The 23,857-nt window shown below is 39.0% G+C and overlaps 1 protein-coding gene across 3 annotated transcripts in view; it reads left to right on the forward strand.

Moving 5' to 3' along the window:
• The window catches only part of ANKRD44 (ankyrin repeat domain 44), a 196,173-nt gene that overhangs the window by 68,865 nt on the left and 103,451 nt on the right, over positions 1-23,857 (forward strand). For all 3 annotated transcript variants that reach the window (XR_010919823.1, XM_067548975.1, XM_067548974.1), the window contains one exon: positions 22,450-22,533. Coding sequence is in view for 2 of the 3 variants with exons in the window: in XM_067548975.1 (XP_067405076.1) it covers positions 22,450-22,533 (84 nt within the window). In the remaining variant the exon portion in view is untranslated. The remainder of the gene's footprint in view (positions 1-22,449; positions 22,534-23,857) is intronic.

Genomic DNA, 23,857 nt, shown 5'->3' on the forward strand with positions numbered 1-23,857 from the left:
CCCTGGCTAGGATGAATTAGCTGAGGTTAGTCCTGCTTTGAGGAGGCGGTTGGACTAGATGACCTCCTGAGGTCCCTTCCAACTCTAATATTCTATGATTGTTGAAGCTGATTTAGCGTTGATGCTAGTATGCTAGTGTTATAGAAAGAGTTTAATGAATGGGTGATGGCTGTTGAAGTTGTGGTGGAAATCTGTGAGGGAGTTTAGGATGTCTGTCAAGAGGATGAAAATATCATTGATGTTTATCAGATATAGCATTGGACAAATGCACCAGAAATTCTTCCTCAAAGTGGCCCATGAAGAGTTGACATACTGGGGAGCCATCAGTACCCATGGTTGTTCCCATGCTTTGGACAAAGTGTGTGCTGTTGAATGTAAAATTGTGGAGTAAAATGCAGGTAAGCTACCATGAAATACATTTTCATCTCTCCAAAGGTTTCATAGCTGACCTTTATATGTTAAGGATGGGATTTTCAAAACCACTCAGCAATGGCCTAACTCTTTTTCTGGTGAAGTCAATGAAAGTTTTACCATTAACTTCAATGTTAAGTAGTACAGTGGCCCGGTTTCCCACTGCAGCCCAAATGAGAAAATAAGTAAATTTTGCTTAACCATTTGAAAATGCAGGTTAAAAAATTAAGCCTAAATGTAGTGCTCATGTCAACCAGATTGAAAGCCCTGGCAACCAAAGCCCTGACCTATTCCATGAACTGGTGTAGGATGACCAGCAACAAACCTGTCCCCTATGCTGTCCCTCTAATGTGCTTTTCACTGAACTGCAGAACCCCCTGTAAATATCAGAGAGTGTCTGAGAGAAGCACTGTTAAAAAGAAATGCTGTTAGATTCCCAACAACATCCACCAGGCCTTGACTATAGCAGCAGGCTGTGAAATTGTCAAAGGACAGTGAAATAGACCTTGCCTGGGGACCCCTTCTGTGGTGGTATGTGGTGTTTTTTGTAATGCAGTGTAGTTATTTAAGGAAGTATCCAATTTGCATCTTCCAATTTCATTATCCAGTTAATTGTGCACTCATCTGAATTTAGTGATTCAGGCTGATGATCGCCAACTTTCTTTATTACTGTCATTAGAGAAATGTTCTAAATAATGCTCAGTTGCAATAATACAGACCAAAATATTGTAAGGCAAGATGTCACTTACTTGGCTAATAAGCAGTTCCATAAATTATCTAATTAACTTGTTTTGAAATGTTGCCTGTATTCTGGGAAATTTTAAAAAGACAAAACCAGATTACATACCATGGAACTGGAGAACAAATAATGATTTACTGTTTTATAAAAGCCTATTTGAAGCTCAAGGCATAGATTTGTTTTAAAAAAACCAACAAACCTAAAATGTGTTTAACAAAAATGTTTTAATGAATTTAATTGTTTTAACTTGAAACTTTTCAGAGATATCCAAACATTGTAACATCGTGCTATTTTATAATTATGCTTCTGTATGAAAAAGTGAAACAGAATTAGATTTTCATTGTTCAAACTGAATGATGTGAAAAAATAAACAAACAGCATCAGTGTTAAAGTTTAATTAGTTCTTTCAGGTTTAATAATCTGTGGCATTGCCTAGCAATGTGCTTAGAACTAGTCCATAGGTTTTCAGAATGGATTAGCACCATATTGCATAGAGATGTCCATAGTGGGCTGTGCTCTTCACCTCTCTCAGGTTCATCATCTTTTACTTTCTATGGTTGGTTTGCTTGCTGTAATTCCTTGTTATCCATTATTATGAGAAAGCTTTTATAAACAGATGAGCTTGCAACATGCTTTGTGAAAGTGGTTGTATTTGATCTGTCATTCCAACACATTCAAACATCTTCAGCGGAAAGCCCCTTGTCTCCAGCTAATGAGAGCTTCATCTTGGGAGCTTTCAGTTGCATTGTCCTAGAGGAGTGCAGCTGTCTCCGTGGTTCATGAATGGAGAAGTGGTCTTTAATGTAGGTGGGCACTAAGAAACCGAAGACCTTAAAGATCAAGACTAGTGTATGAGGAATTGGCACTGGAAGTGAGCAGAGGGCCAGTGTCGGGCATGGTAGCGCTGCTAGGATGTTTTCTTGGTTCTTTTCCCTATTGAGGAGGTGGACTTCTGTATTCTGCACAAGCTGAATTTCTGTGCTGCCTCCATCTTCACTGTAAGATGCAAAGAGTTACAACAGTTTATTGTGAATCATGAGGGGTAAAACCTCTTCTGGAAGGAATGAGCATAGCCTCCTGTCAAAATGGAGATGAAAGAAGCCAGTTACTCCCACTGTTGCTACAGGAGTGTCCTGAACTAACGATAAATCTAGTAAGACTGAGATTTTGGACCACAGTACTTTGATGGATTGATAATTGTGTCTTTGATGCAAGAAACCTCAACATCTTAGTTATGTCATCACAGTATTTACACAATTTTAAAGTCAGTCTTGTCTTGGGTTCAGTTTGAGCCAGCTGCCTTTCATCCAGGTGCTAATCTCATGCAGACATAGTGACATCTTTGTGATGGGATTGATTGTGACTAATAATTATGGAAACACGTTATTATCGCTGACAAGAATCTGGCATCTCACAATCTTTCCAAAAGCATATGTAGATATTGAAGAAGAAGGATGGGTAAGAGCTCTAGAACCCTGAATATGAATGCTCTTGGGGAAGAAGAGCAGCTTCCCATTACTGCTCTTAGGGCCCTGTTTTAGAGTGATGGATTGAGTGAAGCCTCTACAAAACCTCTGGCGGAGTCTATGGAATGTTGGAGATTTGCACACACCTAGGCGTGTCAGGCTTTGAAGATCATAAAGTTGGCTTCAGGGGTAATGCCTATTCTGTATCCCGGTTTTACTTCTTTGCTTGGCTTCATGGTTTTATTGACAGCTGACCTTGCATTCATCAGCCAGAGCTTGAGCTTCTTGTTATCAGGTCCTGTTGTTTGGTCAGTGCTGAATGCAAGGGTGTTGTTGGATATTTTGAATCAAACTAATTTTGCTAATATGTTCCAGTTTCAAATTAGAGGTGAAACATCTGTTTAATGTACTAAGCCCATCTCCAGGCCAACTTTAACATTCCAAATGCAAACCTAGGGATGAAGTGGTGTTATGAACTGATATACATGTTCACACAGTTACAACGTTATTAATGCAAGTAACATTATAGTCAACCTTGGTGGTGGTTTTTTTTAATCTGACTATTGCATTGCATCGTAGCTGCCAAACTACACAAAGGCAGTACTAGATCAGAAATAAGGAACAGGAAATGGCACACTTTCCGTAAAGCTCTCTTCACTGCCACCAGGAATTCCAAGAAAAAACAAATCAGGCACCATGCGCATAAAATGTTCAATTCTTTGAAAGCACTTTTTGTTGCTATTAGGTATAGTGAAGCCGACATACATTCCATGGATCAATAAATGAGCCCCTGTGATATTGAAGAGTTCAACCCACACCAGTAGGGGGTTGTGTCACAGCCTGCCCCGTAACTCTGGGTGTCTTTGTGCTGTGCAACCTTAGTTCAGAACCGTGACACCAGCAGCATGCTCACAGCACAGTAACCTTACCTCAGCTTCTACCAGCCTTGGCTACTCCTTGCAAGGTGATCAGACCCCCTCCACCCTCCCAAATTTCCCTCAAACTCTCTGCCATTAGAGAATGTTCTCCTGAACATTCACAGAAGTTAAAGTTTGCTGATCCTTTAAAGAGTCTGTGAACAGCAACTCATTCATTTAACTGGGGTTTGACAAACACTCTTATTTCAATCATAGGGCTGTGTTGCTGTATATTAAAAGTAAAACAAGTTTATTAAACACAGGTATAAGGAATAAAGATAGGGTTTCAAACAAACAAAAGTAAAAATGTTTCTAAGGCTAAAACCTGATTTAACAAATTAGATTCTTGTTCAGAAAAGAGTTTCTCACCGAGTCTCTTTTCCAACATGGCTGACCAGACTCTGGCCAGGACCCTTCACAGATCTCAGTGTTCAGTTCCTTTGTCTGTTCAGGTGAAGGATGCCAAAATGGCTCTTTCTCCTTTGTCTTCCCAGAGTTCATTGACCCTATTTCCAGAGGCAGGAAGCACTTCTGGAGGCTCAGCTTGCGAGGTAGCTGATGCCATGTTCATTTTTGCAATTTCTTCCCCCGGTTAAGATAGCTTCTTAACTATCTCCCCCACTCGTGAGTTGATGGCTTTGTTTACCTTTTAGGTAAATGTACCTTCATAGTCTGTGCCTGACCACCAGGCTGCCAGAGAAGCAATTAAATATTCCTTTGTCTAAAGCAGACTGCTCGCGAAACACATTCTAAGAACATAATTCTAGCATATATTTATAACTCTTTATACACAACCCATACATACATCATGCAAGATACTAATGGTCAGTGAGCTACTAATTTTCAGATGATATATTACATGCCACCTTTTGGGTATATGTATTTTGGGAACATGGCAACAGTGTGTTAGGTGTGGTGAGTATGTCAGACCTGATAAGTTGCTGACAGAATAGTGAGCCCCAATGGCCCACTGTGTCACAGATCCTTCTCTTACCCAAGATGCTTTCCACTTTCTTCTCACACCTGACTGCTTAGAATAGTAGAGTTTAGAGACTACAGAAGCTTCATGGGAAACACTTTTTATAAGCACTGTTGCATAGCTTTCCTATTTGCTTACCCTCGTCTTCAAAACTAAGGACTTTGTTATGAAATTAGGATCTTTGTTTTGAATTCATTTGTTCTTATTTTCCACTTGAAGATGTCATTCATTGTTCAGTACCCTCAGTGACTGGAGTATTTGCAAAGATCATGGTGTGATATTATCCTGCTATATCCTGGACAAACCTTATGGAATTAAGATACACTTTACTGAATTAAGTTAAATTTTATTGACTTGGGTTGGTACTTTTTGGTTCAGTGTATTGAGGATGCAATTGTTTGTGTTATTGTAGTGTATGTAGCTTTTCTAGGAACTTGACTACATAAATGTTAGAAACTTCAAAGGAATTTTTGGGATAGTGTGTGTAAAGTGGGTTTCATAGGAAATACCTGGAGAGTGAAGGGAATGCATATGACCCACTTTGAATTCATCCTTTTGATGCTATACCCTGGGGAGAGAAGCCAATTGTCTGGTAATTTATCTGGTCCTAGAAACTCTAGTTCAAAGACCTCTGAACTGTATGAAGAGTGGACTAAACATGTCATGAGTGTGCTTGTTATGAGCTAAAGCTGGAAAGCTTTTTATCATAGGAATAAAGTAGGCTTGCATAGGAAGTGCTGTGTGGTACCTTATAACAATATCAATTAAACCTGTTGACATCTGAAGAGAAAGCACGCAGATGTGGTTTGGCAGCCTGTCTCTGCTAGACTAAAACAATGAAGGCAGGGAATTGTACTGCTGGGAAATACCCTGGTCAGAAGGCAGTGAGATGCACGTCTCCACCCATGAAAGGCAATGGTGGCAGAGCTGAAAGCTTGAGAGTGGTACCTTTGCTGGGCCCAAGGAGAATTTCAGGTGCAGCTGCCCTGAACTAATACACATGGCAGTTGTGATGGCAGCGCTCTTTCATGGAGAGGGAATAGCTGTCAAGCTGTACTTGGAAAACAGGCAGACCAGGGCTACATCACTGCACAATACTTGGGAAGCAGTTCTTTGAATTTGGGAAATCTTTGGGTCTTATGACGTCAAATCGAAGGGTGCCCTGTACCGTGGGGTTCAGTTTAGATATGGCTCTGAGCCTTGGATGTGAGGATCTTGGAAGTGCTGCAGGTCACTACAGGTCACAATCCTGAAGACGGGCATTCATTAGGACAATAAAATAAATTATGTTTTTGCTATGAAAAAATGAGATGGCTTTTTCTCTCTCTGACTTTTGAGATATTCACCTGAATATATGTGGCACCAAAAACATTGATTCTGATGAAGGACAATTTCAGTCCTTAAAATCCCCTTAAATAAGTTTCCTGTTTGGAGTCAGGAATAATTGCCTAAAAAGATCTTGAAAAATGTCATAGCACTAAAAATAAAAGTTGCTCTTCAAGACTGTTGCCACATTTATTGAAAGGTCTGTGTTTGCAAAACTGCCAACGTAAGTACTGGGTAATGTATCCCTGAGATGTTTATCAGCTTTTGAGGTTTATATAAATAGTGAATTTGTGGGCCAGCGCTCAGTTATGGGTGTCCAAAATCACTCAAATTCTCCTTTCCTAACACAGTGGAAGGTCTGCCACCTTTATGGAATTAAGCCACCTCAGGTAGTTTCCATTCAAAATGTTAGCGGGAAACTTGGGATATAATTAGTCCATTTGACAGTTTTGACTCCCAGGAGATAAATTAATTTGTTCTTGGGAATAATGATTCTTGGAGAAATAGTATTTTCCTTGTTATATTTTCTTTTGAGTAGGGATAAGCAAACAACTCAGCATTTGAATTTGACCATTGCTAAATATTCAGACCCTTGACTACAAACCTAATTAGAAAATCCATTTCCCTCTTTACCTTGAAGTAAGTAGGAGGAGTGGAAGGGTAGAGAACTGGGTGCAACCCAGTGGCCTTTTACCTTTCTTCTCCTCAAACATGCATGTTATTGATATTTATGATTTCATTCACCTGATCTTACTTTGGAATAAGGCCCTGATCCTGCAAACACACGTGCTTAACTTTAAACATGCTTGTACGTCCATGAGATCAATGGGATTACTCAGATGCTTAAATTTAAGTGTCTGAAGGATTGGGCCTAGATAGGTCTTGCTATGAGCTTCTGTCTAGTGTACTGATTAGGCTCACAGTGAAAAGATCTCTGATTTTTGCCTTATTACATGGGACTGTTTATCTGGTACTGCTTAGAAAAAAATCTTTCAATTAACAGTCTAGTTGTTTAAAGATATATGTAAAAGTTGTTTGATTAAGTGGAGTTGTGAGACAAGTTGGCTTGAGGGTGGTTTGAACAGTATCAATAGTGATGGTACTAAAACCTCTGTTTTAACCCAGGCTTTCTTTTCACTATTGAAGAAGTAGTAAATATCTGGTCTACTTTACAACCTAATAATCTGGTTGTGTGGGTGGGGGGGAAGGGGATTTTTTGGAGAGAGAGGAATTCCCCTAACTCCTGTGCTGCAAGATACAAAGGGGAGACACTCTGGAGCAGCTATTGTATGTTTCAGCAATGCCCAAGGGTGACTGCACACAGAAGTAATGGCCACAGCATCTGTGTAGTCATAGTTCAATGTAGCGATGAATTCCTTGTCCTGTCCCCTAGATCCTAACTCACCATGTGAAAGGAGCCTCTGCAGGACTGTGATTCTTGGTGTGCAGAGATGTTTTGGCCTCCTCTTTGGATTTCCAGCATCCTGACCTCCCTTTTTGCTACATGCAGTGGAACTGCAGCACTTCTGGTGCAGCCTTTTGACAGGGCCCTGCGGAGGAAAGGGTGTAGGTGCAGGGTGGTGAGGGTTTGTACTTTCCACAACATGCCTATGAAATATAGACACAGGTTACATCAACGCTGCAAAAGAAGATGTGACTGTATTGTGGGTAGGAATATTACACTTGGAATTTTTCTGCATAAAAAATTAATCAGTGTGTTGCGCTCTTCTCTCTGAATTATCCAAATTCCTTTTTGAGGATCAACTTTAAAACATTCCTTTATATGAAACAGAAAGTATCACCATCCTGCTACTCCAACAACCTCTCCCGGTTTTATTGATCTGAAGAGTCTGTTCAGCTGTATTCACTATGGTTTTTAATTGTATTGAACTTGATGGTGAATTTGGATCCTGACACTAACAGCACAAGGTGTGCATTTCCTTGACAGGGTAGGAAGAGATGTTTTGTTAAGAATAATTGCTGCTGGGGATAGTGGAAGCTGGATGAAAGAGTCTATCAATAATGCAAGCTGACTAGCAATTACTAGAACTGGTGATACTAGAATAGTTGCTGGAGAGGGAACTGGGAAACAAAAGTGTGCAGCTAGTGTGAGTCATGAGTTGGCTGATGTACTAACAGTAATAAAGAGTAAGAGCAGGAAGGAATAGTTTGCACACATAACAGAAATGGACTCAAACAGTAAAGCAGAAAACTGGAGAGTATATTCTTACCAAATACTTATGTTCTTAATAGTGTGTCATGAGACTCTACCTAACAGAGAAAAAGAGCACCATTGCCTATAGAGGCTTGAATGTGATGGGGATCAGGGGATTTTGTTGTGGTTATAACAACAAGCACTGGTATTTTGTTCTGACAGTTAAATCTAATCTTTATTAAACTCCATGAGTTTTTGTTGTTGTTTTCAGTAGACTCTGGATTTGGCCTTTGTTTCATACAAACTAATGTCTGTAGCATCGCTCATGACATTTCTTCAGTATCTGCCCATTTTCCACTAAAATGTGGAAAAACTCCTGTTCGTCATAGCGCTTTTTTTTTTTTTTTAACTGAAATGGCAAAATGCACAGTATCATATTCATCTCGCATGGAATTCTGTATGCAAATAGGTTTACCGTGAACTTGGGGAAGATGATTTGTACTCTGTAGCCTTTATGAGCCTGATCCAAAACCCACGCAAGTCACTGGAAAGACTGTTGTTGACTTGAGTGGGCTTTGAACCAAGCCTTATGTTTGAAAACTTGGTTTCCTTCTCTAGTTCAGGGCTTCCAGTCTTGCTGCCAATGAAATCAATGGTATAAATTGCACTGGCTTTAAGGAGAGCAGAGATAGATGTGAACTTTTTAATACCAAATTTGGACCTGGTATTTGTTTCTGTTTCAGTTTGAAGTTAATGGCAGACATCCCATTGAGTTCAGAGAGTTCAGAGGGAGGACAACTGGGCCACTAGTTAGTCCTAACTGTGTTGTTTAATTGGACTATTTAAATGTTTATCTTTTTCTAACATGGCTGTTTTTATAGGTATCCATTTTGGACAGTTTTTTCTCACTTAGCTCCTGAAATCGTTTGGCTCCGATACTGTATGCAGTATTTGTTACCTTAGTTGATGCTGTAGATTACTGGGGAAACTTATTTTTAATGAGTATTTTAAAGGGGGGGAGGAAGCAAATCTGCTGGTTTAAAAAAAAAAAAAATCCTGGAAAAATGAATTGATACCAATGTGGGATGGTGGTTGTTTCTGGCTAATATTCCTCCCCCTGCCTTGTGCTTTTCTTGTGATTAAATATAGTGCAGAACTGTCAAAATGGCATTTGTGCTTCCATTGTTGTGGAAGATTTAGGCAGATAAAGAAAGTTCCTTCCCCTGTTGCTGTGTTTTTGTTTTGTTGTTTTTTACTTTAACCCACATAGTTGTATTGTCACAGTGGTCAGTTGCAATGCTACTTGGATAGCATGTGATGTAGTGGAAATCCCCAAGGTTTGAGAGACTTAAACATTTATCTTTTAACATTTCTAATGGGACTGCACAAGCCAAGCTGTTTTCCATGATCTCTCCTCCACCCTTTTCCCTAGACCCCCCTTCCCCCTTTTTGAAATGTCAGAAGTTCGTCATTCCCTTCATGCCATAGCAGGGAAGAACAAAGAGGCACCAGTAGTGACTGGGTCTCATTCGCAACATGAGGGCCATGTTCTGAGATCACTTAGCTAAGTTTCTCTCTGTGTACTCAAAGTTGCTGCTAAGTGTTCTCGAACAGTTTCTGTGACCAATATTTAATTGAGCTGAATCTTCTTGAAAAGTTTTTAATACTGCTTTGTTTACTTAACGTTCAACTGTAACTTATTTATATAGTAACATCAGAGTTTATTTCTTTATAAATAAATCTAAGGTATTTTCTCCATTTTGGGAAAAAATCCTGGTCTTGATGCCTGAGTGAGGTAGAAACTGAGTAAGAGCTTCAGGATCTGATTGTTGGGGTTTCAGATTATGTTAGAACAATGATTTATAAACTTGGTATGTAATCATGGAAATACTGATATTTTGATCAAGCTCTATAGAACACAGACCTTTTATCTAGGAAGGTGACTGAAAATAAGCGGTAGATTGAAGGGTAAGAAAGAGTTTTAAAGACAGATTATTTAACCTTCATGAGATCAGACTAATAAATATTAGGGGTCTATTTCTTCATTAGTATGAGCCCCGAGCTTTCAGTTATGCAGGAATTAATTTTTAGATGCGCACAACCTGTGTGATTGACTCGTTGAATAGTTCTCAACTATTTTCCACCCAAATTTAACACAATTTAAGAAGTAGAAATATAAACTATTGGAATATTTCAGCTCATGGCAGGGTGATTATAATCTAGTTTTATTATTAACATTGCAGCTTTTGGCTTAAGTGGCGTGTGTAGGTTTATGATACTCTGAGATGAAAGATGTCTTTATAATGAAAATATGGTAAAGCTTTGTAAATGCTGTCAATAAAGACCTGCAGTAAAAGCTAATTAAGGATGTTAGGTGCAATATCAATTAGAGCTCTTTACTTCCGTGTCATTTTCAGGATAAGGATGTAATGATCTTACAAATAACGTTTAGTTAGAGCATGTGTGTGAGGACACGTGCACGCACCCCCCACCCCATCAGATTTAGTGTACCTTAGCAGACATCTTTGTGTACTCATTAATATAAAATATTAGCCTGTAAAAGACCTAGTCCTGTAGAACAAGCCCTCAGTTAGGGATCTTGGACTGGAGTATGATATCACCATAGACTGGTGTAAATCAGGATCAAACATGCTAAAGTCAAAGGAGTTGCATCTGTATAAGATGAGAATTAGGCTCTATATGCACTATTTATACTAGATACATTATTTTATTGCAGTATGTGTGTAGGATCATTGGAATAATTCTTCATATTGTGTAATTGAAGGAAGTGAAATGATGTTCGTTAATGTACTGTAGGGGCAAAATAAAAAATACCCTATTGCATTGGCAACAAGACATGTAGGGCTTCCTGTTATCACTGATTTAAACAGGAAGAATGAAGAGTAAGTCATCGTTACATAAGTCAAAAACTGTGAAGAAAGACAAACTTATAAAAGTTCCATTTTTTTCCATGTCTGTATTTGCTTGCAGCTGTTGCATATAACACAGGGAGACAATAGGATGCTGACTGTGTCTAGAGGATGTGGGGTTTGTGTGTGGCTTTAAGGATATTAAAAAATTAAGAGGACAGTTACAGCTGAAGTGGAAGTGGTTATTCATTAAAAATAGTTCCCCTCCCCATAATTAGTTAATTTTTCTTCTAGAATTCTAGGTCTGTGTAATTTGCAGAAATAAAATCTGCTGATGTAAAACAAAAGTATTTTAATCACTACAGGAAGAGTGGTCAGGAAGTGAAACCATCAAGATGGGACATGTTTTACAAGAAAGTTTCTCTGCCTAGCTGCTTTATTTTTAAGTCTCCAGAACAGCAGACCCACCACAGTGGTTCCCATTGCTCAGTCCTGTGGATGATCGTTTTATCTCTTTTGACATTCTGAACCTAACACTTTTCTGTTGACTGTGTGTGTTACTTCTTGCTGGGAGATCAAGTGAAAAGCTCTTTTGAAAGCTGTTCACTCTTTAGAAAGCAAATGGTTGGGTCTCTCATGAAGACAGAGGGCCAGATCCTCAGCTGATATAAATTGGCATCAGACCATTTATTTTAATGTAGCTAAATTGATTTACAGCCACTGAGGGTCAGATTGTAAGGGTGTAGTTTACTGTCTATACATATGGATAGCCTGCATCTGTACACGGGCATAACACTGTCAGAGTTACCTTTGCCCATAAAATGGACAATCATGGGCTTATCTTGGGTTTATTCTAGGTAACATCTTGCTCAACTCATATTATAGTTGTCCACAATCTGGATCTTGTTTTCTGGAATGGAATTGGAGGTAAGAAGGGTATGCTGTTACAGTAAGTAGTAGCACCAACGGCCCTTGTCAGGATCAGCATTGTGCACTCAATATAATCTTCCTTATCAAGAGGCCAGTAAAATAGTCCTGATTTATTTGTATTCTTGTAATCTCCATAGAGATTTTTATTGTATGGTCTTTACTTCATTCAGAAATGACATCTTACTGGATTTTGTGGGCTGTTTTACGTCTTACATCTCTGTCCTTTCTATACTGTATGAAAAGCTAAAATACTGATGTGCTACGAAGTATTGAAATAGATGAACAACGAAGCATACAATGCTGGAAACATGCAGTGAGAATAATTTTTTTATCAAATGCATAATTTATTTGCTGCCATCATTGTGCTCAAGTGCTGTACAGTCCACAAAATTTAAAGACACTTCATGTCCCAAGTAATTTAGAGGGAGAATTTCAAAAGCATCTAAGGGATTAGGAAGCTACTAGGACTTGGTCTCCTAAATCCCATGGGTGCTTTTGAAAATCTTCCCTTTATAATCCTAAAGATAATGTATAATTTACCCCTGCACATATTTCATTTAAATTTTGGGGGAAAGTCTATTATCACTTGAACTGCTGAATAAATCAAATTTTCCTCTACAATTTTTTTTGGTCATACACATTTTAACTCATCAAAATACTGTCAGATTTTAACCAGTCTCCAGCACGTTATCTGTGTCTCTATTTGATTCATTTAATTCAAAGCACTATTTGTTAACTGTTCAGCTAATTTGGAGATGTGATCTCCAGACATATTTTAAAATGCGATACAGAAATAGGGGGCAAATGGTCAGTTTGAGGTAGTTAGTATGAAAAAAAGACACTTGGCAAATTGAATCAAACTTGTTTTGCTCTTTCCCTTTTTAGAAGTGACCTAAAATTTAAAAAGTTGTGAGTTATTTTCAGTGACTTGGCTCATAAGTTTGGTACAACATAGCTCTGTCTCTGAGGTTTTCTGGGCAAAATAATTGAAGGATTTCAGGAACTGCAGGAAATATAACCTCTGTTTCACCTGGAAACATTAGCAATCCCTGGGGCAGAAGATTGCCTATATAAAGAAAAATTGAAAGCAGCCAAGATCTGGAGCCAAACTGACAGCCAGAAATAGATCAGGGATCACAGAAGAGATTATTGTATTTGTATGGTCCATGATAGCACTGCAAAAAATGTGTGAACACAAATATTGGGCTTCACGTCTTTCATTCTTTGAACATTGCAGAATCAGTCCTTTAGTCTTTTCTGAGTATTGTGAAGGACTGACTAGATTAATTTGTTTGACTGCTTTTACCTTTTGCTTTGCTTTATGATTTTCTGCTCTTTTGCTTGAAAAACCTTTTGAATAATGTGTTTTTTATAATTAAACTTGTGATTTTTGTAGAGTGTTCAACATCGAATTGATACATAATATATTATGGAACTTAGTGGATAATAATGAGACTGGAGAAAGCAAAGATTTGTTTGTGTCAATATAGAGGAAGAGCAGTGCAGGATAGTAATTTTTCAGTGGTGAGTGGGGTTGGGGCTCCACCCCACCATGTTGTGTTTTTGTTGTTTTTTGGGGGGGAGGTGGTCTGCTGATTAACCCTTTCTTCCCCTCATAGAACTTTAGCCTGGATGGTACTTTCTAATGCAGTCACTCTTCTGCGTCTCTCATGACCCATCAGAGAAGCATATCCCATCACAATTAGTGCACACATCTCGTGCAGGGAAATTTGGGGGAGGGGAGAATCTCTATAAGACAGATCATCCTCGCTATTAATGTGTAACAGAAGATAATTGGAACAACTCTTAACTCAAGTTTTACCATTTGACTTAATTTTTTTTTTGAAAAGCAGTTTTATAAAGAAATAAAAACTATTACTAACACAGATGCAGCACAAATGGACAAGTCCTGTATTTGTTGCAAATTCCAAACTCCCGTTGATTTCAAGCATCCCCTATCCTATCCCAAAGGATTTCACATAGAAAGCTATTTACAAATATTATGTACTGTATTTTCAGGTTATAAGGGGAGAATCCTGGTTTTTCTGTGACTTGATTTGTTAGGCAACAGGGACACTCACCTCTCGTGAGTGCCTCCTTTCAGCTGGTTATGATGCTATGATCTTTTCTCCTGGATCCCCGTGTAGGTTTGACCTCGCTTGGTAGGTCTTCAGTGGCTCACTGCAAAGAGGGGGAGCAACTCTCTCAGACCCAGCTCCAGCAAGGCTGCCTAGGGTTACAGGGCTTTCTTCAGCTGATGTACCCACTGGCCTCTTTTCCCCTGCTTCCGCTCCCCTCCCCCCAATGAGCTGGGGTTGAAGGAGTCCCATAGTAATAGGTCACACTAGGGTCACTTCAGGACACGGGACCCTTTTTGGTAACCGTAGCAGCACCACATGACCCCTGGCCTAGGGTGGGAAGGTGGTTGCAGGCCCGACCTGGGCTGCAGTGCCTTGGAAGCGGAGGCTCAGTCATCTTTCCCATGTGGTCCCTGCCTTTTCCCCATAAGCAAGGTGTGTATGTATGGGCGTGGTCAGCATCGAATCCCTCCATAAAAACGCTCTTGCTCCACTAATGGGCATTGACTTCAATGGAGCTATGACAGGTTATGCCACCTCTAGAGTTGCTCCTATATACTACTCAGATTAATTACCATGATCTCAGTTCAATAAGGTACTTTACTCACATGCTTAAAGTGAGGCTCATGATTGTCTTACTGAAGTAAAGTTAGCTATATGTTTTAAGTAGCTTGCTGATTCAAGATCTGCGTACACAAGAAAAGTCCAAGTGAACTTTGTGCTCCTGAATCTGAGTTCAAATGTTTTCTTCACTGCTTCAATTTTTCTTCAACAGAACTAACCTATCACTAAGGGAAGTGCTTCTCTAATTACATTTGGGAAACATCTCTCATCCATATGTTTCTTTTGAGTAAACAATGCACCTAAAATTGGAAAAATCTCTGCGGATGAAATCTTAGAAGTTATTATAGAAGAACAATAAAACAAAAGTTTTATGTTGGCTACTGGTTTGGATTTCTAAGAGAAAATTTTGGACACATCCTAAATTATCTCTTATCTGGAATCTGACACCAAGTGTATGCATTTTCAAGGTTTGGAAAAGAAAAACCATGAATGACTCGCGCACACTACTTCCAGTACCAGTAGTTACTATGTATTTTTTTATATTCACATTCTATTTTTCTGCATGCTGGGATTTTTTCTGCTTTTGGAATTGGAGGAACTTTCAATCAAAAAGTTTCTTATGAATAAATAAATATTTTAACTGACAGATATAACATGATATTCTATTGATAGAACAGTCTCATTTCTTACAAAAGCACACCGTACATTTTTTAAAACCTAGGAAATTCCACTTTGGCCCCCCCAGAAAAGAAAAGAATCATTGCTAGAGTTAGTCATCCATGTGTAAACAGCACTGACTGAAAATCAAGGAAATGATCAGTTCAAGTCATCCTACATCCATCATTGATACATACGTGACTTGCACAACCTCCATTTTTTTTCCACTGCCGGCCAACAAATAGAACAATGCTTTTTCTGTGATGTGCATCTGCTGGTGGGCATTCTCAACTTTGACTTCAAATTTCAACAATAATGCTGCAAAATATTTCAGACATATTTTTCAAAACATATCTTCATTAGATATGCTTATCTATCTTCTCCATGTACTCACACACACATCTTTAGAGCATCCTTTGCAATCCTAAATCTTTATTTCCTTTATTGTGCACTTCAGAAACAATATCCATTAACAACATAATTTTTAAAAAAGGTACATACAAGTACAGTAAAGTCAGTGGATGCATAGAAGTAACTGAAGGCAGCTATTGAACCATAAGGTCATCTTTTACCAAATTATGGATGATCTCTGTCTCTCTTTATCTTATCATTACAATTAATAGTAGTAGTGTCGTAATTTATTTATAACATGCGAATCCCTTCCACAGTAAAGGCAGCAAACAAGAATGTTGCAACTATCAACACATTACTCTTCTGTCCATCCTGGGGAAAGATTTTGCTTCTTTCTTGTTGCCCCGAGTAGCTGATATCTTGAGGATAAAGAGCAGACCACAACAAGCTGGCTTCATTCCTGGATGTTTCAAGGCAGAGCAAATCTTCATCTCTGCACCAGTTTACCCAAGGCAGCACAAGAATTCAAGTGCCCTGATCACAGTGCATTTGTGGATATCAAAGCTGCATTTGACTCTGTTGACAGGGAGTTGATTTGACTGATCTTGAAACTCACAGACCTTCCTGGCAAGCACTGTAGAATGTTCCATCATCTATATGATGACTCCTCAAACTGCGCTCTCAGAAATGGGAGAAGAACCTCCTACTTCCAGAGTAGGTTGGGCATTCGACAAAGATGTATTTCCACCCCAGAACTCTACGGTGCTGTCATAGACTGTGTGCTTGAAAAGACAATAAGTGAATGCAGTTTAGGAATACGCCATGATGATGATAACTTCGCCAATGTAGATTTTGCCGACGACATAGAGCTAGTTGTCAAATCAATGAATTAGCTAGTTGTGACACTTAAAGCTCTGGAAAGCTCTGTGGCAAAAGTCAGCCTGAAAATTAATTAGGATAAAAACAAAATTCTTCCATTGTTGTTGAACATGCTGCAGGCCCTAGCATCTTAGTTGGTGACAAACCAGGTGAGATTGTCTGTGATTTCACCTGCCTCTGCTGTATTGTTGATAACATGGGTGACATTGAGAGTGAACCTGAGGAGAACTAAAACCTGCACTGCAAAAGCGTCATCTGTAGTGTGACACCTAATTAAGAAGATCTTTGACAAACTAAACACCTGATAAGTAGAGAGATGAAGCTGAGGGATATATAATGCATTGGTGTTCAGCATTCTGACCTATGGGACTAAAATGTGGCCCCTCACTGTCATGATTGAAGAGAAGCTGGACCCCATTCAGATGAAGAATCTCTGAATTATCAAAAATATCGAATGCTACAAATTCAAGTTGAATGAAGAGATGTGTTTTCTAACTAAATAGGTACTACTCTCTCAAATGGTCGCCCAGTGCTCTCTAAGGTGGTATGGGTATCTGCTCCAAATGCCTATTAATTTCCCTACAAAAATCGTCTTTGACACAATGAAAGCAGGATGGAAAAACCCCTTGGAAGACCTAAAACAGGGTGGCTGGACAGCGTCATCAGACATCAGTCCCTGACAGGGACTAACCTAACCTATTCCCCTCCACAATGACTGGAAAATTAAATCCTTTTTAACTGGCTATATAGCAGCTATGCATCTTGAGCAATGGCCACATATATGAACAAAACAAGATTGTTATAAATGCTGCCCAGATGGAGTAAATCCCAGATTTTGCTCTATCAAGTAGAATTTAGCTATGTCTGTGGACTAGTGAATGACAATTAAGATTAGGGTACTTTTAGCATCTGGCTTCTCAATTATGCAGTATTATTCTGATACTGTTTTCCATGTTAAGCAACTAATGGTAATTAAAAAGGTCAAACCTTTGGCTGTAAAATTGAGTATCTGATCCAAATGCGTTATGGCAGATTGAAGCAGGATAAATGCCAAGCTGTCTGGCAGACTTATTTTAAATTAAGAATTTACAACACTTTTATTCTCTTGTAACTCAAGGAAAAATACCACCCCTGAAAGGGTTGGAGCTTCTCCTTAAAATAACCTCACTGGGGATGGTTTTTATCACTTTTTTTCCCCATGGACACCTAGGAACAACAGATATAACCATGAAGATATGACTTTGAGGTTTTCTCTGTGTCTAGTGCTGCTATTGCACCAATTGGGACAATATTACTGCCTTCAAAAATACTGTTGTTAAGAACTTGGACACTAATCATAAATCATATAAATGTCAGGCTGAAAGGGAACTTGAGAGGTCAAGTCCAACCCCCTATGTTGAGGCAGGACCAAGTAAACGTAGACCATCTCTGAAAGGTCTTTGTCTAACCTGGTCTTAAAAACCTCCAATGATGGGTATTCCAGAACCTCCTTTGGAAGACTATTCCAGTACTTAACCATGCTTATAGTTAGGAAATTTTTCCTAATATGTAACCTAAATCTCCCTTGCTGTAGATATAGCCAATTGCGTCTTGTGCTACCTTCAGTGGACATGGAGAACCATTGTTCCCCACCCTCTCTATACGAATCATTAACATATTTGAAGACGGTTATCAGGATCCCCTCTGTTTTCTCTAGACTAAACATGCCCAGTTTTTTAACCTTTCCACATAGGTCAGGTTTTCTAACCATTGTATCACTTTTGTTACTCTCCTCTGGACTCTCTCCAGTTTGTCCATATCTTTGTAAAAGTGTGGTACCCATAACTGGACATAGTACTCCAGCTGAAGTCTCATCAGTGGCAAGTAGAGTGGGACAATTACTTCATGTGGCTTACACACGACACTCCTGTTAATATATCCCAGAATGATATTAACCTTTTTTTGCAATTGTCTCACATTGTTGACTTGTATTCAATTTCTGATGCCCTATAACTCCCGGATCCTTTTCAGCGGTACTACCATCTATCCAGTTATTCCCCATTTTGTGATGTGCATTTGATTTTTTCTTTCTAAGTGAAGTACTTTGTACTTGTCTTTATTGAATATCATCTTGTTGATTTCAGACCAATTCTCCAATTTGTCCATGTCCTTTTGAATTCCAAAGTGCTTGCTGCCTCTCTGTTTGGTGTCATCCATAAGTTTTACGAACATGTACTCACTCCATCATACACGTCATTAATGAAAATATTGAATAGTACCAAACCTAGGCCAAACCCCTGTGGGGCCCCACTAAATATGTCCTCCCAGTTTGACAGTGAACCATTAATAACTACTGTTTGGGTACGGTCTGTCAAGCAGTTGTGCACCCACCTTGTAGTAATTTCATCTAGACCACAATTCCCTAGTTTGCTTATGAGAATGCTATCTGGGACTGTGTCAAAAGCCTTAGTAAAGTCAAGGTATATCACATCTATTGCTTCCCCTTATCCACTAGTCCAATAACCCTGTCAAAGAAAGAAATTAGGTTGGTTTGGCACTATTTTTTATTGACATCCATACTGGATATTCCTTATAACCCTATTATCCTTTAGGTGCTCACAATTGATTGTTTGATACCTGGAAAATACTAGAACAAATTATTAAAGAAAAATTGACTGATCAAAAGTTCCCCTTTGTAAACTCAGTTACTGTATTTGCCCTTCTCCAGTCCTCTCGGACCTCAGGCATCCTCCATGAGTATACAATTGCTTTTGGTCCCAAGAGTGCTTCAGCTGGTTGCATAAGTACCCGAATTAATGTAATCAGGCTTTACCATTTTGAATGTATCTAACTTTATGAATATTTTTAACCTCTTCTTCTTTCCATATTTTGGCCTGTCCCCCTTTCCTCTTGTTGTTAATAGTAACTGTGTTGAGTATCTAGTTACCATTAATTTTTTAATGAAGACAGAAGCAAAATAGGCATCACACACCTCAGCCTTCTTGATATCATTAGTTATTAGCTCTCCTTTCCTGCTAAGTTGAGGACCTACACTTTCCTTTGTCTTTCTCTTGCTTTGAATGTATTTAAAGAAATTCTTCTGTTTGCCTTTGAATAACATCACTGTTGCTGTTATCCATAATATCAGTGGTAGTCATACAATAAAGCCCAATCAAGGTTGGGGCCTGGTTGCACTTGGCATTGTACAGATGTTCAGGAAGACACAGCCTTTGTGCTGAACAGCTTAGTTACATCACTTCCAACTTTCTTTATATATGGTGCCAGTGGCTGAGCTACGTTAACTCTTTTTCAACATTTATTTCCATTTGTACATTATAAAAGATGCCTTTTAGAGACACTGGACAGTCTGGTATCTATGGAAAATACACTCTCTAACATTAAAATTAAATTCTCCCAACATAATCAGCAGAAAACAATACAAAACAACATATTTTCACCCAAGAAATCCCACATCCCAACCACCTAGCCTCTCATCTCCTATAATACAGAATCCTTTGTGGTAAGTAATGTACTGAAAAGCAGGTGTCAAGAGTCAGGTGAACTTAGAGACTAATCCTAGATACTGTGTGTATGTGCCATAGGCAGTAATGTCTGGTTTCAGTACAGTACAGAAGTAGTAATTAACACTATTCCAGTCATAGTTCTAAACCGTTGTTCTCTGATACTTAAACATTTAATGAAAAACAGGTGTGGGAAAAATATTTTTGTGTGAATTTTTATTTCATAACCACTATCTGGTTCTTCAAAGGTTAACATGAGTCTTAAATTCAAGAGCAGTAAACAGTAAATGTCTATTCGCAAATATACTGTAGGCATAAGATCATAGAACCATTTGAAGCTATTTTCATTGTTCTGTGGGGAAAAGCACAATTGGATGCACCTGCTTGGTTTTTTCCTCACCAATTACTAAGACCCCTTACGCTTGAGTGTGGCAGACTGTTGGAGAGATGGTATATACTTTGATGGAATGTTGTTGTTCTCTCCTTAGTGAATGATTTGTTTCTGGTGAGTGGATCATGAATACATCTAATCCAGTGATTTTCACACATCAACTGCAATGTGTAGAGATAACAGGATGATGAATGGCACCAAGCAGTAGAAATGAAAGATGCCATTTCAATACTTTTTCTGTCACATCATGTCAGTATTATTATTTTGGATGGGGTGGATTGAATGAGGAGCAGAAGGGGATCAATAACTAGTATTCAACATCTGTGGGGAGAAACTGTGCTTAAGTGGCTGGGGAAGGGTGTTTGGTACGGTAGGTTTACTAATAAAGGAAAGAGGGAAACACAACCAAAGGAGGAAAAAATAAGTTCTCAAAGAAGCTGAACCTGAAGTAAGGGAATCAGAAAGGGAGGTGGGAAATGTGTTTTACCAGGGGATACTGGAAGCACCGAAATGGTCACTTTATGAAACACTAGCATGAGGAGATGGAAGGAGAAATTTGCATGAGGAAACTGTGTGTGTTGTATGGCTAGAGGCAGTGATGTAATGAGGTCCATCGTCACTTTGTGGTTGTCATTGTGTACAGCATACATGTGTTGATGTTAGTCAGCTAACCTCTGGTTTTAGAGGGTACAGGGAGGCTGCCACTTTTGATGCTGTTTTATGGTTATGTTTTAACTAGCTTTCAGATGCAGGGTGGGGGGGCCTTACATAGCTGTTGTGTTACATATAAATAACAGAGAAGAAATACTATATATTTTTGACTGCAGTTGAACATTATGGTGAGAAATGATTGTCCAATGGATTGAGAATTGACTGATGATGGGCTATAAATACCAGAATGCTGAGGGCATTATTGCCTCTTGGAGGTCATCTTTTTCCTCAATTTGAAGGACAATATTTTTCTGAAAACAAAAAACTTCATAATTATATTTCATTATTAATTTTATCCTCAAAATTCAGAGAGAGAAAAACAATTTCCACCTCAACCTTCCATTTTACTAACCCTTTTCTTATCTTCATTTTCCTTCATCCCACCCCCCATTCCCTCCTTATATATGCTGCATCCATCAGTCCCCAAATTCCCTGGCATCTTCTCCTGATTAGTCTCTCTTAAAAGGGCACAGTCAACTTAAAAAATATGTCTGTCAGAATTTTTTACCTGCTGGTGTTATAAGTAAGAACTCAGATGACAGTCTTTCTTCCATTCTCTTTCAAAGATACTCTTCCCCGTTCCTTTATTTTTTTGACATTGTGCATTTTACATCATGTTGCATATAGTCAGTCAGGTCCCTGTCCTGCAAAGACTTAGGGCTTGTCTACACTTACCTCGGAGATTTGGCGGCAGTCAACCGGAGTTACGCAAAAAACTTGTATAACTCCCGTCAACTTCTGTGCTTCTGTTCTGCGCTCTGTCTTCAGTGCACAGTGCTGACGGGAACTGTGTTCCTGTCGATGCAGTGCTACACCACTTGAGGAAGTGGTCTTAATATGTCGATTTCTGGATCGACTGAGCGGGTCTTCACTGACTGCTCAGTCGATCCAAATAAGTCGGTCTGATGGCAGCAAATTTGCCACCATCAGTGTAGACATAGCCTTAAGCCAGGGGTGTCAAACTCATTTGCTATGGCGGGCCAGATTTGAATTAAATGTACTTCAAGTGGGTCATACATACCATAAATCGAAATACTAGGCACTTTTGGAGCACTGTGTCTTGTGCACACAGCGCTCCACACGCTGCCGCCAGAGTACACAGATCTCGTGGCAGCACACGACACAGCGACATCTCGCGGCGTTGTACCCTCTACTTAAATATGTCTATAGAGTGGTTGTCATTAAAACATCACCATATGCTGTCAGCTAGTGCTTAGTAGTATTTAAGGGAAAACTGATATCCTCATAGTTGAACTAGGAAACAACTATGCTGACTGTGTGGTATATGTTGGGAAAAGCTACCATTTTAATGAGGACCCTGCTCTGTACCCAATCACTTTCATGCATTCAGATATACATTGTGCAAGCTAATAAACCTTGCTTATAAGATTTTCCTGTAGATTTGAGACTGGCGAAGGATTGAATTCATAGTGTCCATGCACTGTATTGGTAAATGTTAGAAGGAATAACATGTTGTCTTTAGATGAATAAAAAACAACCTTTAATTAATGTTTTCTGTTCTCAGCCACCACTGGTTCAAGCTATTTTCAGCGGCGATCCAGAGGAGATACGGATGTTGATCTACAAAACTGAGGATGTTAATGCTCTGGTGAGTGTATATGTGTATGTATGTACAGTGTTTATGAACTGTCATGACTTAAATATGAATTATTCCATTAGTAATAAAAAACTAACAAAATGGAAAATATTTGTAAGCTAGATATGCATAGCTTAAATACCAGAGGGGTAGCTGTGTTACTCTGTATACAGCAAAAACAACAAGAGTCCTGTAGCACCTTAAAGACTAACACATTTCTGCAGGCACAAGCTTTTGTGGGCTGCAACCCTCTTCATCAGATGCATCTGATGAAGTGGGTTGCAGCCCACAAAAACTTATGCCTGCAGAAATGTGTTAGTCTTTAAGGTGCCACAGGACTCGTTGTTATAGCTTAAATAGATTCCTAATTGTTACTTGAACAAACAATTATCTACAGCACATTGTGGTAATTCCCTAAATGTATCATAATTATTTCAAATATATAAATCAGGGACGACAGGTTTTCTCCAAATCCCTATTGTTGTGAACTAAAACAGCTGAAAGTAGCATATCTTGAATCTCTGTGGAGTTTCTCACTAATAATGAGCCCTTGCAGATCAGGGACCAACCTTCATTCAGGATTTGAATATATTTAACGTCTAAGTTAATTTCACTACAGCTCTCTCAAACAACAAGATAAGGGAACTGCAGCTTGTCCAGTGATATTCACACAGGGGAATTATTGCAGGATAGATTGACTTATGTTTAGCTGAGGCCATGGTAAACAGCTGTAAAGAAGCACAGGTTAAGTATTTGAGTAATGGAAAATCTTAAACCGAACCTGGTCTTTTTTAGGAACTGGTTTGTTTTTTGCCTTATGCTTTTCCCCGTTGTACTGAATTACATTAGAACTGTTAAAATGAGAAGTTTTTTGCTGGCACCTTGAGTACAGTCTGTAAACTCTGGAGCTGGTTAGACTGTGAAGCTGAGACAGAACAGTGATTTGCAAGCTGTTAACTGGTCTTTTAAGTTAAACATCCTTTTCCTGTGTCTTTTCCAGACCAAAAAGAAAAAAAATCTAGCCCTTATTTTATTTCTAGCTAATTCCAGTGGTTTGTCTGGTTTGTTTACTACACAGGAGGCTCTGGTTTGGGACTACAGCTCTTGTGGCCAATGTGGTCCAAATATCTGGTTGAAGGAGGTACACTTAGCGATTCGTCTTAAAGCTGTAGGAGTGATCCCCCAGCTTTAGTTGAACAGGTCTCTATCCAACTCCCAGTGAAATCAATAGAAAGACTTGCCATTGACTTAAATGGGAGTCAGATCAGGCTTTTAGAGAGGGGAAAGGAGAGATTGGGGTGAAGCTGATGAGGTCTTTCTATAAGTGTCAGTTCTT

This window comes from Emydura macquarii, unplaced genomic scaffold, assembly GCF_026122565.2.
Source record: "Emydura macquarii macquarii isolate MOO-44397 ecotype Brisbane River unplaced genomic scaffold, CSIRO-AGI_Emac_v2 contig_1253, whole genome shotgun sequence".
Classification (NCBI taxonomy): domain Eukaryota; kingdom Metazoa; phylum Chordata; order Testudines; family Chelidae; genus Emydura; species Emydura macquarii.